This window comes from Eurytemora carolleeae, unplaced genomic scaffold, assembly GCF_000591075.1.
Source record: "Eurytemora carolleeae unplaced genomic scaffold, Eaff_2.0 scaffold1122, whole genome shotgun sequence".
NCBI classification, from domain to species: domain Eukaryota; kingdom Metazoa; phylum Arthropoda; class Copepoda; order Calanoida; family Temoridae; genus Eurytemora; species Eurytemora carolleeae.
In genome coordinates this window covers 67,915-82,362 of record NW_019397008.1, presented here as the reverse complement: position 1 = coordinate 82,362, position 14,448 = coordinate 67,915, and the positions used below count along the sequence as shown (strand labels likewise).

General features: G+C 31.1%; 1 protein-coding gene across 1 annotated transcript; it reads left to right on the top strand.

Annotated features, from left to right (window-relative positions):
* Nucleotides 1-6,370: 6,370 nt before the first annotated feature.
* LOC111711061 (uncharacterized) lies at nt 6,371-13,820 on the top strand. The gene is made up of 9 exons (XM_023485305.1): nt 6,371-6,599; nt 6,823-6,884; nt 8,689-8,759; nt 10,331-10,456; nt 10,986-11,084; nt 11,653-11,705; nt 12,162-12,256; nt 13,473-13,550; nt 13,659-13,820. The coding sequence occupies exons 1-9, from the start codon at nt 6,398-6,400 to the stop codon at nt 13,818-13,820; spliced, it is 948 nt and encodes a 315-aa protein (XP_023341073.1). The 5' UTR covers nt 6,371-6,397.
* Nucleotides 13,821-14,448: the final 628 nt, after the last annotated feature.

The window sequence follows — 14,448 nt, the reverse complement described above, 5'->3', positions numbered from 1 at the left end:
TTCCATGCAATAATGCAAAATGGAGTTGTACATGTGCCAAGCGTAAATATAGAAACACTTTCTTTTTATTTAAAATTCGGCGATGGTGGTGGACCAAATCATATGTAGAGTAAAAAAAGTAGATGCTAGAATTCCACATTCATTACAAATATATTTCGGTCTGGGTTGACACTCGTCAGTTCTAATGATACAATAATAACCATCAAAATCGATAAAAAAATGTTAAAACAACAAGAAAATAAACAAACAAAACAGATTATTTAAAAAGAAAATTTGGCTGTCAAATTGACAAAAGGGAAACGAACACAGATCATAAGATGAAAAAAGATAATTTGCAAATATGCACTTTTTAAAAATGTTTTAAGACAATTATTAATCCTTCAGATTGTTTCTATATGTAAGGAAGATTAAAAACAAGCTGTTGACATGTATGTGTATTGTGTATAAAGTGGTGGTGGGTTCGATCTAATTAACAAACTTTTACGTACTAGGGGGGGGGGGCGGCTAGTTTAAGGATGGGTATTTGAACCTTTTAAAGAATTGGATATAAACAATACTCTTTCTTTTAAAAAAAGATACTAAATTACAGATTACAATTAAATAAAAACTATTTTTTTTCTATTCATTCCTCTGAGTTCAGTCATAAAATTTCTAATGTATTTAGATTCTCGTACTTCAAGTAAACTTCTCCAAGGTCCCAAACCTTCTCTAGAACGCTAACTTTTATATGGTAGAGTTCATAACCAGGAAGGTTAACATGTTCTCCTGTAGGCTGGTTTGTATGCAGATCTCTAATGTAACCAACATGTTCTCTCACTCTGTCATCTAAAGATCTTGATGTCTGTCCTATATTGTAGTTTACACTGCTCACATGTAATACAGTAAACTACATTTCTGGTCTTACAGTTGAAAGTTCCATTAATCTCAATCTTCTTGCTGGTATTAGAGGATTGTATAACTATTCCAGGCTCTATGTAGGGACAAGTTGGGCAATTTAAACCACAAGGTTTCATACCAGGCATTAGCCTCTTTGGCCTCATTCTAGGAGGATATGGAATTCTGGCTCGGATAAGTTTATCCCTGAGAATAGGAGGTCTCCTATAGGTAACCATATGTGGATTTTGAAAAACCTCCTTCATCCAAGGATCCTGGATCATGGTTCTCCAATGTTTCTTTACGATGGAGGAAATACAAGGCAGTTGAGGATTAAATGAGATAGAGAATATAACTCGATCTGGTTTCTCCTTTTTCTCCACTTTCTTTAAAGCAACTTCTCTAGATATAGCTTTAGCTCGGACTATGGCAGACGAAAAACAATTGATGAATTGTAATTCATGCTAAGAAGAAAATATGGAGTAACCTGAAGATAAGAAAGGTGTAAGTTAAAAAGGGGTTTCAGAAAATTGTTCACAAATAAACTTATATTCTCTGTGTAACTTTCTGAGCCGCTGATAATAGGCCTACTTGGTGGAGTATCTCCTGGAATGCTTTAAACAGCTGATAAACCTTTGCTGGATTCTTGTCATAAGCCAGCATATTTTTTTTAAATCTTTGCTTACTTTATCTGATTTATTCCTATAATTATCTTTCAACATTTTTTTTAAAATAATGAAATGTAACGTTGTTTTAATATGTGTGTTGCTGCATTTTCTTAATTATTGTTTTCTTATATTTTGTATTCGTTTGTATTTATTAACTTACTTTTGGGCATCCTATTTATTTATGAATTGATGAGATAATGTCATGAATGTAAATCTAAAGCAAAATAAAACAGGGGGCGGAAACGTCATGTGTGTGTGTCAGTATTAAAAGAGTGTACATGTGTTATAAGGAACCGAAGTGGTGTACTGTCGCTGTATAAAGTACAGAAATCTCGGTATTTATACAGTCTAGGAGAGTACATTTGTTTATTGTTAATTGTTTATTTAAAAACAAGTTTAATATACATGTAACCATAGAGAATAGAAAATATAGAGAGGAATTTACTAGAAAAAAAGTGTAAAACGGCCATTTTGTTGTACTGTTTCCATACTGCAGGTGTACTTTACATATTTATGTTATATAACCTTTTGGGCCCTGGAATATTATTTTATAGAAAATCTAAATTTAATGTTAAAAGAAAACCAAATTATGAAATAGGCTGGTTTCATAATTGACCAATGATCATTTCACATAGACTCTATGCCTCTCACTTTACAAACGACATGATTTTCCGTTATAACTATAAATCAAATGATGTTTTTTATTCACATAATTCATTATAAAGTTTATTTAACAGTTTAAAAAATTCGAAATTGAAATGGATAGTCTAGGGAACATACTGTATTAATGTACTCTACTGCATATAATTTGTGAACATTTACATGATTTGTACACTTTGAACTCCCTTTCAGGCTGAAAGGGACTGAAAAATTTCATACCGAGAGATTCTTTTAATTCTTCTCTATATATTCTATTCTCTATGCATGTAACATATTATTTATATATTCAAGTCAACACTACAATCCAAATTTTCATGCAGAGAATATAACTTGATTAAAATTTACAATAAACTACTCGTTATTCCAGCTAAATTATAATTGACGACATTGTTCTGCACTTTCCTTGACTGTAGTCATGTGTGTGTGTCTGTGCCAAAAGAATGTGCGTTTGTGATAAGGAACCCGTCTGCAAAGCAGTGTGATTGGCTTTCACATGCAATACCAGCGCTATTTCTATTTCCTTTCTTTTACGAAAAACCTTCGACCTAAACAAAAATGGAACTGTTGAAATATCGAAATTTTGATGTTGAATTTTTTTCTCAAACAGAAGCTTTAAAATCTGATGTTTCAAGGATGATAAATGAGTGTGGAAGTAACGTTAACGAAAAACCCTGTTGAACCACTTTCCTTCAAGTTACAAAAATCCCAAGTTTCCTTTTTTGTGGTATATACATTTGTGCAGATTTATACATTAAGAAATAAAAATAAAAAGAGAATATAAACTACGAAAATAATATTTGTTACAATTAACATAGCTCTAAAAATGCATAGACACAGAAATTTGCAAATCTACCCATCCTATCTCGATGACACAAAACTTCAGTAATTTAAATATTTAACTTAATTTTCTCAGTTTTTCATAACATTTGTATTCCATACATTATAAGTCCGGAATGTCCATCCTAGAGTTTCTCGGACAAAATTTCTTTAATAAAAATAACAATCTTTTCCTGTTTTACATGGTTTTCCTATAGTATCTATGATAAACAATAAAAATAAAATTTTTCTTTTTTCCTTTTTTTGGAAATTTTAAAAAATGTTTTAAACTTTTTTTTTACTGACCGTATCTAGAATTCTGACAGGGCGGATTGGCCACATTTAAGAGTATGAAAAAAATGTTGACATCTACAAAACTGCCTTATCCCATCCCATTCGTGAAACCCGGTTTCCGATACTGGGTTTCAAAACGAAACTCTGTCTTAAATATTGGGCTCTGGCTAGGCCCTTGAAGTTTCTACTCCGGGTTTCTAGTGATATAACAATTATAAGTTTAGTATCTGCAACAGAGCTTATATTTTACTGCAATACAGGGGAAAGTACAGGGAGTCCCACAAAACATGACATTTGGTGAAAAGCTTAAAATGTCTTCTTTCATAATTTGTTAAGTTGTTTGATACAAAAGAGAATAATAAAAAATATGATATCCAAATCATAGTAAAATTGATTTTAAAGTAAAACATATTTGAGTAAAAGAAATAAACTAAAAAACTAAAAAAGACTTCAATATCTAATACAGTATAAAAAACTATTCACCAACTGTCATGTTTCGTGGGACACTCTGTATTTCATGATATATCAGGTGGGAAATACAGGGTGTCCAAATAAATGTGGCGACAAATTATGACTTTAAAGGGGCTGCAGACGCTGTTTTATGTGACTATTCAAAGTATTACTTGAACGTCTGTCTTTTATAAAGGATGAAACGCCTTTTTTCCGCAAAAACGCTTGCATTCGTCTATGTAACTGTATACTATTATTAATTTTCAAAGAAAATAACATAAATATGAATTTTTGAATTTCATACAAGATACAGAGAGTCCAAATAAATGTTTTATCAAATAGATATATTATTAAATAAATATGTTATCAAATAGATATATTATTAAATAAATATGTTATCAAATAGATATATTATTAAATAAATATGTTATCAAATCATAGATTAAAATCATTTTATAATAGGGAGAAAGGCTTTGTGGGAAATGATTGTTACTTGAAATCTAGACTAGTAAATTAATACCTATCTTTCGTAGTTTCTGTTTGTCTGCGAGTTTCTAAATGTGTGAAATATGTACGTATTTCTAAGATCACAGCTAAACTAAACAACTCTTGGGCTATAACAAATACTTCGATTCATCCGTTTCAAAATTTTATAGATACAAATATACAATCTAATAGAGAAGGCATGATTATATATATATAGATGTATTGTGCAGAAAGCAAGGTATATAAATGGTTACTATAGTTACCGTAATAAAGGGAATATAGTTATTATGAATCCTTCTCACATTCCTTAGTTTTACGGTGTACAGTCTACATACCAGACATGGATATACGGTGTAGAGACTTACAGTCTACATACCAGACACGGATATATACGGTGTACGATATACATACCAGACATAAGGATATAGGGTGTACGATCTACATACCAGACATGGATATACGGTGTACAGTCTACATACCAGAAACGAATATACGGTGTACAATCTACATACCAGACATAAATATACGGTGTACAATCTACATACCAGACACGAATATACGGTGTACAGTCTACATACCAGACACGGATATACGGTGTACGATATACATACCAGACATATGGATATACACTGCACATCATGCATGCCAGACATGAATATATTTTGTACATAATACATACCAGACATAGATTTGTTGTTTACATCAAACATTCCAGACATGGAATACGGTGTACAGTCTACATACCAGACTCGAATATACGGTGTACGATCTACATACCAGACATGGATATATGGTGCATGGTCTACATACCATACATGGATATATGTACGTTCTACATACCAGACATGGAAATACTGTGTTTGTTCTACATACCAGACATGGAAATACTGTGTTTGTTCTACATGCCAGACATGGAATTACAGTGTTTGGTCTACATACCAGACATGGACATATGGTGCATGGTCTACATACCAGACATGGAAATACTGTGTTTGTTCTACATGCCAGACATGGAATTACAGTGTTTGGTCTACATACCAGACATGGATATACAGCGTACAGTCTACACACCAGACATAGATACAAATCAATACTATAAACAATCTTATGGTAAATTTGGTCTAATTCCCCCTGCCAGGGTCATACTTAAATGTTAAACTGAATTTGCACAATTGTCAAATTGCTTTTCCTCAATCGGCTTTAAACCAGATTTGATCATTATTTTTTTTAGAAAAAACGGTTCTCTATATTTTTTGGTAAATCTTAAGAAAGTTTAACTTGTGAATAAGAGAACTGAGCAGTGTATCTGCAGGGAAAGTTAGAAAACTGTGGAATTGGAAGATGGCATTGTAGCAATATCTAACTGTATTTGATGTTGTTTCAAAACAAATAGTTTTACTATTAACGTAACTTATTAAATCTCGTATTATAAGTTAATTTGGTCTGTTTACACTGTTCAATTGCTGTGGCTTATGTTTATTGGACTAATCAAAGTCAAAACTTGAGTCTAAAAGTCGTCTTCCTATTCCAGAGTTTTCTTGTTCTTTACTATTGTTTTAATTATTTAAGAAGTGGTCATGTTAAAAAACTATACAATGAAATATTCGTTTATTTGATTTGAAGATCGGTCTGCTTTTAAAGAGTATGAATGTGATTTCTATTTATCATTAGCGTCAATCTCTATTTGCAACAATACCCTTGAAATATTTTTCTGATATATTGTTCTAGCTAAACATGTATTATTTTCAAATATGGATTCTCTTCTAAAGTGAGTTGAAAATTTATGCTGCAGAGACCATGAAGGATGTTTTCAGAATTAAACATTTTTCTCAATAAAAAATTAAAATATCTTCCTTATTTTTTCTCTGAAAGAGGTTCGAGGATATCGTTGAAATCGGAAATACGCTCTTTGCTTTTAAATAGATCACTATATTTTCCCTATAGGGACCTAATTTGGCGTACCGTCCAGTTTTGTCTTGTACGGTCTGTATATGTACTGTACAGCTCACTGTCCTGCTCCCTTAACAGTTGGCCCAGTAATTGAAAATAAACTGGACTTTACCGTGAGATGGTCTCTTGAATTTACGACTACAGTTTTAAAGTTTAAAAGTGTGATTTTTTTAAAAACTTTTTCTTTTTTTAGAGAAATAATGAATTCTGATTCTGAATCGGACTGGGACAGTATGTCTGAAGCCCCAAATCCCCCAAAGCAATCAGCTGTTCATCACAAAGCTTCCAACGGATTCAAACAAAATGGCCACGCACATCAGGAAGAAAATGGCCGGCTTGATTCACACCTTAGACATGAGTTAGATAATGGACTGAAAGCAATGCCTTTTAAAAGAACTTTAGGCATGCATGAATCCTAAAATAGTTAATAATTACAAAAATAATAAATACTTTTTGTCGTCACTTTTTTTTCGATGGGTGGGGGGTAGTGGGGGGGCGCTTAACCTTTTTAGATTCTAGAAACGGGTGAGGGGGGGGGGGGGTTGATAAAATTGAAATTTTTTAACCTTAGTTTAAAGAAAAATCTTTTGATTACAAATTTACTGTTAATTCATGACAAATTTAGAAACTGGTGAAAGGAAGGAAGCCCTCCAAGTTATTACAAAGTATCCTCCTCCAATTAAAAAGGTGACGTGTGTTCATGAAAAACAGACAAAATTCAATAATATTTGGTTATAAGTCTGGTAGGGCTGTGAGTACTCTGTAGCGTCAAGTATTTTATTACATTTTCATCGTTCTTCAATAAAAATAAATTTTCGCGGATTTCGAATTTTAACAATAATCTATAAATAAATTTCTGTTTGTTTGTTTGTTTGTATGTTTGTTAGTATCCACTAAACTTTGAAACGGCTGAACCGATTAGGTCCAAATTTTGGGTGGGACCTCACGTGGCCCCAGGGAAGGTTTATGGCCAATCAGACTTTAAACTTGTAAACTTAAAATTTTTTATTTTAAATTATTTAATTTAGTAAAATTTTGAAAATGCGCGAAAAAATATTGTGAAATCCGAAAATTTTAAATTTTTTTATACTGTACAAAGAGAAGATGCACACAAATAAAGCCGCAATTAAAAGTTGAAAAAAGATGGGCGCGAAGCGCCCTAAAAGCCTTGTAAAGTCAATGTCGAAACTTTTCATGGACCGGATCGATACAGAGCCGCGTTTCTCGTTTATTAAATACAAACATGCAAACAATGCAAACACCCAAACTTTAGGCAGACACTCAAGATATATGAAGTAAACTCTTATACCGGACATGACATGTTGCAGAATTGTTTTTTCTTACTTCATACCATATTTCTGATATTTCTGATATTTCTGACATTGATCAAATCAAGGTTAATTTCAGTTTAACCAAGGTTAACTCGATACTGTTTATTACTATTACTTTCTCTGCAAATAAAACTTACACAAACTATAAGAATACATTGAAAAATATTAAAAACACTTTTTAAAGAAAAAATAGAAGCCAAGGGACTGGAGACGTAATTCCAAGTGGCTCTGATCACTGATGTAGAAAACACATAGAGAATAGAATATCTATTAGAGGGGAATTCAGAGAATCTCTCGGTATGAATTTTTTCAGTCCCTTTCAGCCTGAAAGGGAGTTCAAAGTGTACAAATCATGTAAATGTTCACAATCTATATGCAGTAGAGTACATTAATACAGTATGTTTCCTAGACTATTCATTTCAATTTCGAATTTTTTAAAGCTCTTAAATAAACTTTATAATGAATTAGGTGAATAAAAAACATCATTTGATTTATAGTTATAACGGAAAATCATGTCGTTTGTAAAGTGGAAGGCATAGAGTCTATGTGAAATGATCATTGGTCAATTATGAAACCAGCCTATTTCATAATTTGGTTTTCTTTTAACATTAAATTTAGATTTTCTATAAAATAATATTCCAGGGCCCAAAAGGTTATATAACATAAATATGTAAAGTACACCTGCAGTATGGAAACAGTACAACAAAATGGCCGTTTTACATTTTTTTCTTGTAATTTCCCCTCTAATATATATTTTATTCTCTTTGAGAAAACGTCATCGTTTTTTTTGCTGAACATATAAATTCTGAAAATTTTCTTATTGTTTCTGCATCATAAAACTGCAATTCACTTTTATTCGAGAAACCACAATTGAAAATAACTAATTTTTAAAGAGAAAACAACGCTGTTTTATTAGTTTTTATCAAAGAAAGCTTTAAGATTTTTTTGAGATCCGGACATGCCTTTCTTTCAGTCTGTAAGTGCAACCTTTTTAACAGTTTAAAAAAAGGGTATTTATATTTAAAAGTTCTTAAAATATTATATACTGCATAAGATAAAGTTTAAAACAAGAACCTGGGATGCATTTTGTTTATTATCCTTTTTTGCAAACATATCATTACACAAATTTTTTACTGTTTCTATTTCAAATAATTATTTAGGAGAATAGAAGCAGTAAAAAACAGAAGAGAATATTTACAAATAGAGAATATGAAAAATCTCCAATTAGTAGGTAACTAACTATCTAGTAACTAACTATCTAGTAACTAACTATTTAGTAACTAACTATCTAGTAACTAACTATCTAGTAACTAACTATCTAGTAACTAACTATCTAGTAATTAACTATCTAGTAACTAACTATCTAGTAACTAGCTATCTAGTAACTAGATATCTAGCAACTAACTATCTAATAACTAACTACCTAGTAATTAACTATCTAGTAACTAACTATCTAGTAACTAACTATATAGTAACTTACTATCTAGTTACTAACTATTTAGTAACTAGCTATCTAGTAACTAACTATCTTGTAATTAACTATCTAGTAACTAACTATCTAGTAATTAACTATCTAGTAACTAACTATCTAGTAACTAACTATATAGTAACTAATTATCTAGTTACTAACTATTTAGTAACTAGCTATCTAGTAATTAACTATCTAGTAACTAACTATCCAGTAACTTACTATTTAGTAACTAACAATTTAGGAACTAACTATCTAGTAATTAACTATCGAGTAACTAGCTATCTAGTAACTAACTATCTAGTAACTAGCTATCTAGTAACTAACTATCTAGGAACTAACTATCTAGTAACTAGCTATCTAGTAACTAACTATCATAGTAACTAACTATCTAGTAACTAACTATCAAGTTACTAACTATTTAGTAACTAACTAGCTAATAACTAACTATCTAGTAACTAACTATTTAGTAACTAACTATCTAGTAACTAACTATCTAGTAACTAACTATCTAGTAACTAACTATCTAGTAATTAACTATCTAGTAACTAACTATTTAGTAAATATAAACGTCAAGTTTAAATACATTTCATTGTTTTAATATAAAGCACCTCGTTCTAGAAAACTTTTGAGAAAATTTAAAGAAAAATCACAAAAGTTAGGGTGCATAAAATAAAAGAATTGCAGAAGATCAGGAGTCTCAAAATACATTTTTATTACTTTCTTGAAGTAATATAAATAGTTCTACTCGGGGTGTTTTTTTTTATAAATTTCTGTCCGTTAAAGAGAAAATGTTAAAAACTATCTTTAAAATGTCTGAATAGAATAATAATAATAATAATAGTTACAGGGGTCGGCGTTCATATAAAAACAATGAAGACGACTTCTTTATTAAGTTTTGAATTCTAACAATATCTTCTTTTCATATTTACAAGTTTACAATTATACAATTAGAAGGTATTAATTGACAGCTTTACTTGGTGTCAATGATTATGCGCATCCATGCTGTTTGAAAAGCTTGGTTATAGTAATACAAAATTGAAATCGAAAGTTGTCTTCATTGTATTGATATACACGACGTCGACTGTCGAAATGACGACTATTTTGCTCGAAATTATGAACATATCCATGTTTGTTCGATATTACATACAAAATGTTAGGATTGGGTGACATATTTTAAATAAAATCATATTTCATAAAATCACAATACAAGCAATTAATCTTAAAATATTTTTTTAACCAAAGAAACATTGAAACTTAAAACAAAAGAGTCTGAAACTTTAAGATCTCTAGGAATAACATTAAATTTTGTGTTCTTATTTTTTTATTTTCAGTATAAAAGGGCACGCTGTTCAAGAGAAACGAGAAGAACATCATCAACAGAAAAAAGATGATTTTATAGAAAACACTGCCCCTAAACATTCCAAGAGAATTTTAAAGTCGGAGCCTGAACTACAAGGGTATCTATATTTTTTATATATTTATTTTATCTGTCTGTCTGTCTGTTTGTGTGCATCCAGTAAACATCAAAACGACTAAAAAGATCGGACCCAATCTGTTTTATGGCAACTCACTGACATGACCTGGTTAAAATTAAACAATTTTGACTGAAAAAAATGTCTTGTTTTTAAAATTAAAAAATTTCTCATTTTGGAAAATGTTAATGTTTGTTATAAGTATTTTTTTCAAATACTTTTTAATTATGTAAATTCTAAATCTATGTCTTTAATAATAGTACAAAAGTTTATGGCTATTTTAGATTTTTAAATATCGCCATAAAATTGAGAAATTGTTTATTTCATTGTCTGAAACATAACGTTTAAAAAACAACTTATGTGAGAAAGGCCTGTTGTACTCTACAAAGTACACAATACCACTTTTTCATGTCCATTGGACTAATTAAAATCATAAATTTAGTCTAATTGTCGTCTTTCTTTGTCAACAGTTTTACAATCTCCACTGTTTCTATAATATACAAATACTATTTAGAAATCCAGCCAAAGAATCAAACATGGCGCGGCAAAAACTTCGAAGTAAACTGGTGAAATCTGACAGTGTTCATACTGACGAGACACTCGCAACCATCAAGTAAGATCAAAAATTCAAAGTTGAATTTTGTAAATTTAAACAATGTTTTTTTTTGCATTCGACATGTTAATGTTATTCTTGATATTGAGCTACGGCAGTTTTCAAGTTTTCAGATTTCTTTGCATTTCTGTAATCCTATGTCGTAGACCTTTGATATTTTAATCGATGAACAATTCAGTCAAATAATCTGAGTTTGAATTATCAAAGGTTTACACCATCAGGTTGAAAAGATACAAGGATTAGAAAACTTAAAAACATGAACATGGGAATGAATTTTCGTGTATGCGGTATTTTTTCTTAAACACTTGAACAATTAAAACACGTAGCAACGAATACTATCAGTCTAGAAAAATTAAATCTGTAATTGCCACAAACTCATTTTTTATAGTTTCTACCTCTTATATCTTTGCAAGACCTTAGATTTTTCAAACTTTGATTATTATTGGATCAAATAATCTAGGCATGAAATATCAAAGGTTTACATCATTGGTTGCAAAGATTTGGTGTTAGACAATTTTGGTTTGTGACAAAGACTTAATTCCGATCTGGTGCAAAACATGATTTTTAGAGAAGGAGTTGAGACGCCAACCAGAAAGATTCAAGAAGAAGTCATAGATTCAGGTAAAAATTGTTGTCCAGCTCCGCCAACTGATTCATCAAATGCATAAATATCGTTTTCAACTTTAAAGGGAGTGTTTGCAAAATTGAAAGGGAGTATAGGCTGACATTTTATTGAATTCGATATTGATCTCTACTAACTTTTATATGTTACGTCTATGAGGAGAAAATGGTTAAAAACGCCGTATACCTCAAAGCTATTACCATATGCAAATTATATAATAATTGAATTTTTTACAATCTGAAAATAGAATAATGAAAATCTGTGAATTTGTATTGACGCAAAAGACGTTTTTAAACATTTTCTTCTTATAGACGCAGCAGATAAAAGTAAAAGTGGCGATCAATATCGAAATCAATTAACCTATACCCCCTTTCATATTTCGCGAACACTCCCTTTAACTGACTAGAAATCATATTGTGATCTTTGACGGCAAATCTTAATTTATCTGTTTCCAGGTTTAATAAATCCTTCGTTTGAAGAAGACACGGCAGAAGAAAGTACTTTCCAACCTGAAGATGAAGATAGGATTCATTTTGACTTTCAGAGCAAGGTGAAGATTAATGTCTCTAAATTAAAGGGACTGTAGGTTTTATTTCAAGTGACTCTTCATTTATAAAACGGCATATCCGATTTACACCGGTATACTTAAAAGCTTTGTACACAGTAATGTACCAGAACGACCCCAAAATGAATCGACAATAAATCAGACGACTTTTACATCGTCTTTGATCTTTGTAACAGTTTGCGGCATGCATTTGTTAATATACTTTTGAAAAAATACAAATATGATGATAGACACGATAGTCACAAAATAAACCTTCCTGCTTTCAAAAATACCCGAGATATAAAGACTAAATGTTTTGGCTAGAACGCACAAAAAAGACGATTGTAAAAGTCGTCTGATTAATTGTCAATTAATGCCGGGTCTTTCTGGTTATATGACTGTAGTCTCTTTGAAAATTTATCATTTCCAAGTGACTTTTTAAAGCTTATTTTTACTTCAGAAATAATGGATAAATTGTCATACCTAAACACTTTTCAAGCATTGATCAGCTAAAAGTTTAAAGGGTGACATTGTAAATAGGACATGCCTCTCCTTTCACTCCTGTGTGTCGAGTCCATTAGCGCCTGATCCAATGAGGGTTCAGCCATGTGGTTGTTGTCTACTCGAACCAGTAGAAATAGTATGGTGGTAACATCTATCTTTCTATCTATCTCATTATCTAATTAGTATGAATCCTTATATCGACGCTATCAGTAAATGGAAATACTTATTTCTACTGAAACTATAGTGCTTTAGTAACTTGAAATTACTACATCCTGCTCCTTTCAGTGACAATAACAATGAAGAGCTAGCTAGACAACAATAAATTATAACTACCAGCTAAATTTAAAGTTTTTCGGAATTTTTTCTAATACAGAGTGTCCCCAGAAACATGACAGTTGATGAATAGTTTTGAATGTCTTCTTCCATATACTATTTTAAGTGTTCAAGACTTCTTGCAGTATTTATCGTTAGAAAATCTTTTTCTGAAATATATTTACTTCAAATCAATTTTTCTATAATATGACTGTCATATGATACATTTTTATTCGATTTCAAACAACTAAACAATTTATAGTAGAAGACATTTCAAACCATGCCAGTTGTCTTGTTTCGTGGGACACCCTGTATGTATAGCAATACTTCATGGTGTGCTTTTTCCAGAGTTGTAGAATGTAATTTGCAATGACATATGTTTTGATCACAATAATAAATTATTCAGGCAGTGGATTTCCAAGAATGTCCGACTCTGATGCATTTCCAGAAATTAGAAACAAACTCTTTTCAAATATATTTCCAGGTAACATCAACGTTTCTAATTAAATTACTAATAAAGACGACTTTTCCCTACTTTTACTGATTATACCTGTTAGATTAAAAAAATATAAGTTTTAATTTTTTACTGTAGAAAGATGGAGCATTAGCGGACAATTTGATTGCACCAATGACAATGTGCTGCCAGAGAACCCTGGCGGAATTAATTGGAATTATAAAGATTCCCTTTATTCTCATCTTTATTATCCTTGGTAAGGAAAAATATCAACATCTGAAGATATTTCTAACTTTTTAAATGGTCTCAAGATGTAATTTCTTTAGGTCATGCCCGATTCACAACGGTCCTCAAAAAAGCTTTAAATTAGATACAGGGTTACCTACAAAGGATGAGACTTAAGAAACGAATGTAAGGAGTTTATACAAAGTGTTTCCTTATATTCATGATTCCTTTAAACTAAAAACTAAAGCTAAAAATCATTAAATAAGCCATTAAAAGACTATATTCAAGGCAGAAGACTCAATTAAACCTTGGGATGTTAATATTTGAAGAGTTTTATGTCGTCTTTACAGTTTTATCCATTGTGGGTAACCCTGTATCTTTCTTGAAGATGGATTTCGTTTGAAAAGTAATATACTGAGAAAAGTGACTTTTGAATTCATGCTACACTCACAGAAATGTTGAAGTAAATGGTCAGATTTAAACAGTTTTCAAGCTAAATAAAGAGGCATATTGTTAACATTATTGATCAATAAAAGATTAAAGGGTATACTATCGTGAATCTAGCATGACCCTAATCCAATGTAAGGTCAATTGAAATGGCAACGTCAGACAGGGGCGTATTCAGGAATGTGTCCAGGGCCGGGGGGGCTTAAATTTTTTTCTTTCCGGGGGGGTCTCAGCACCATCCTTTGGGGCATGAAAA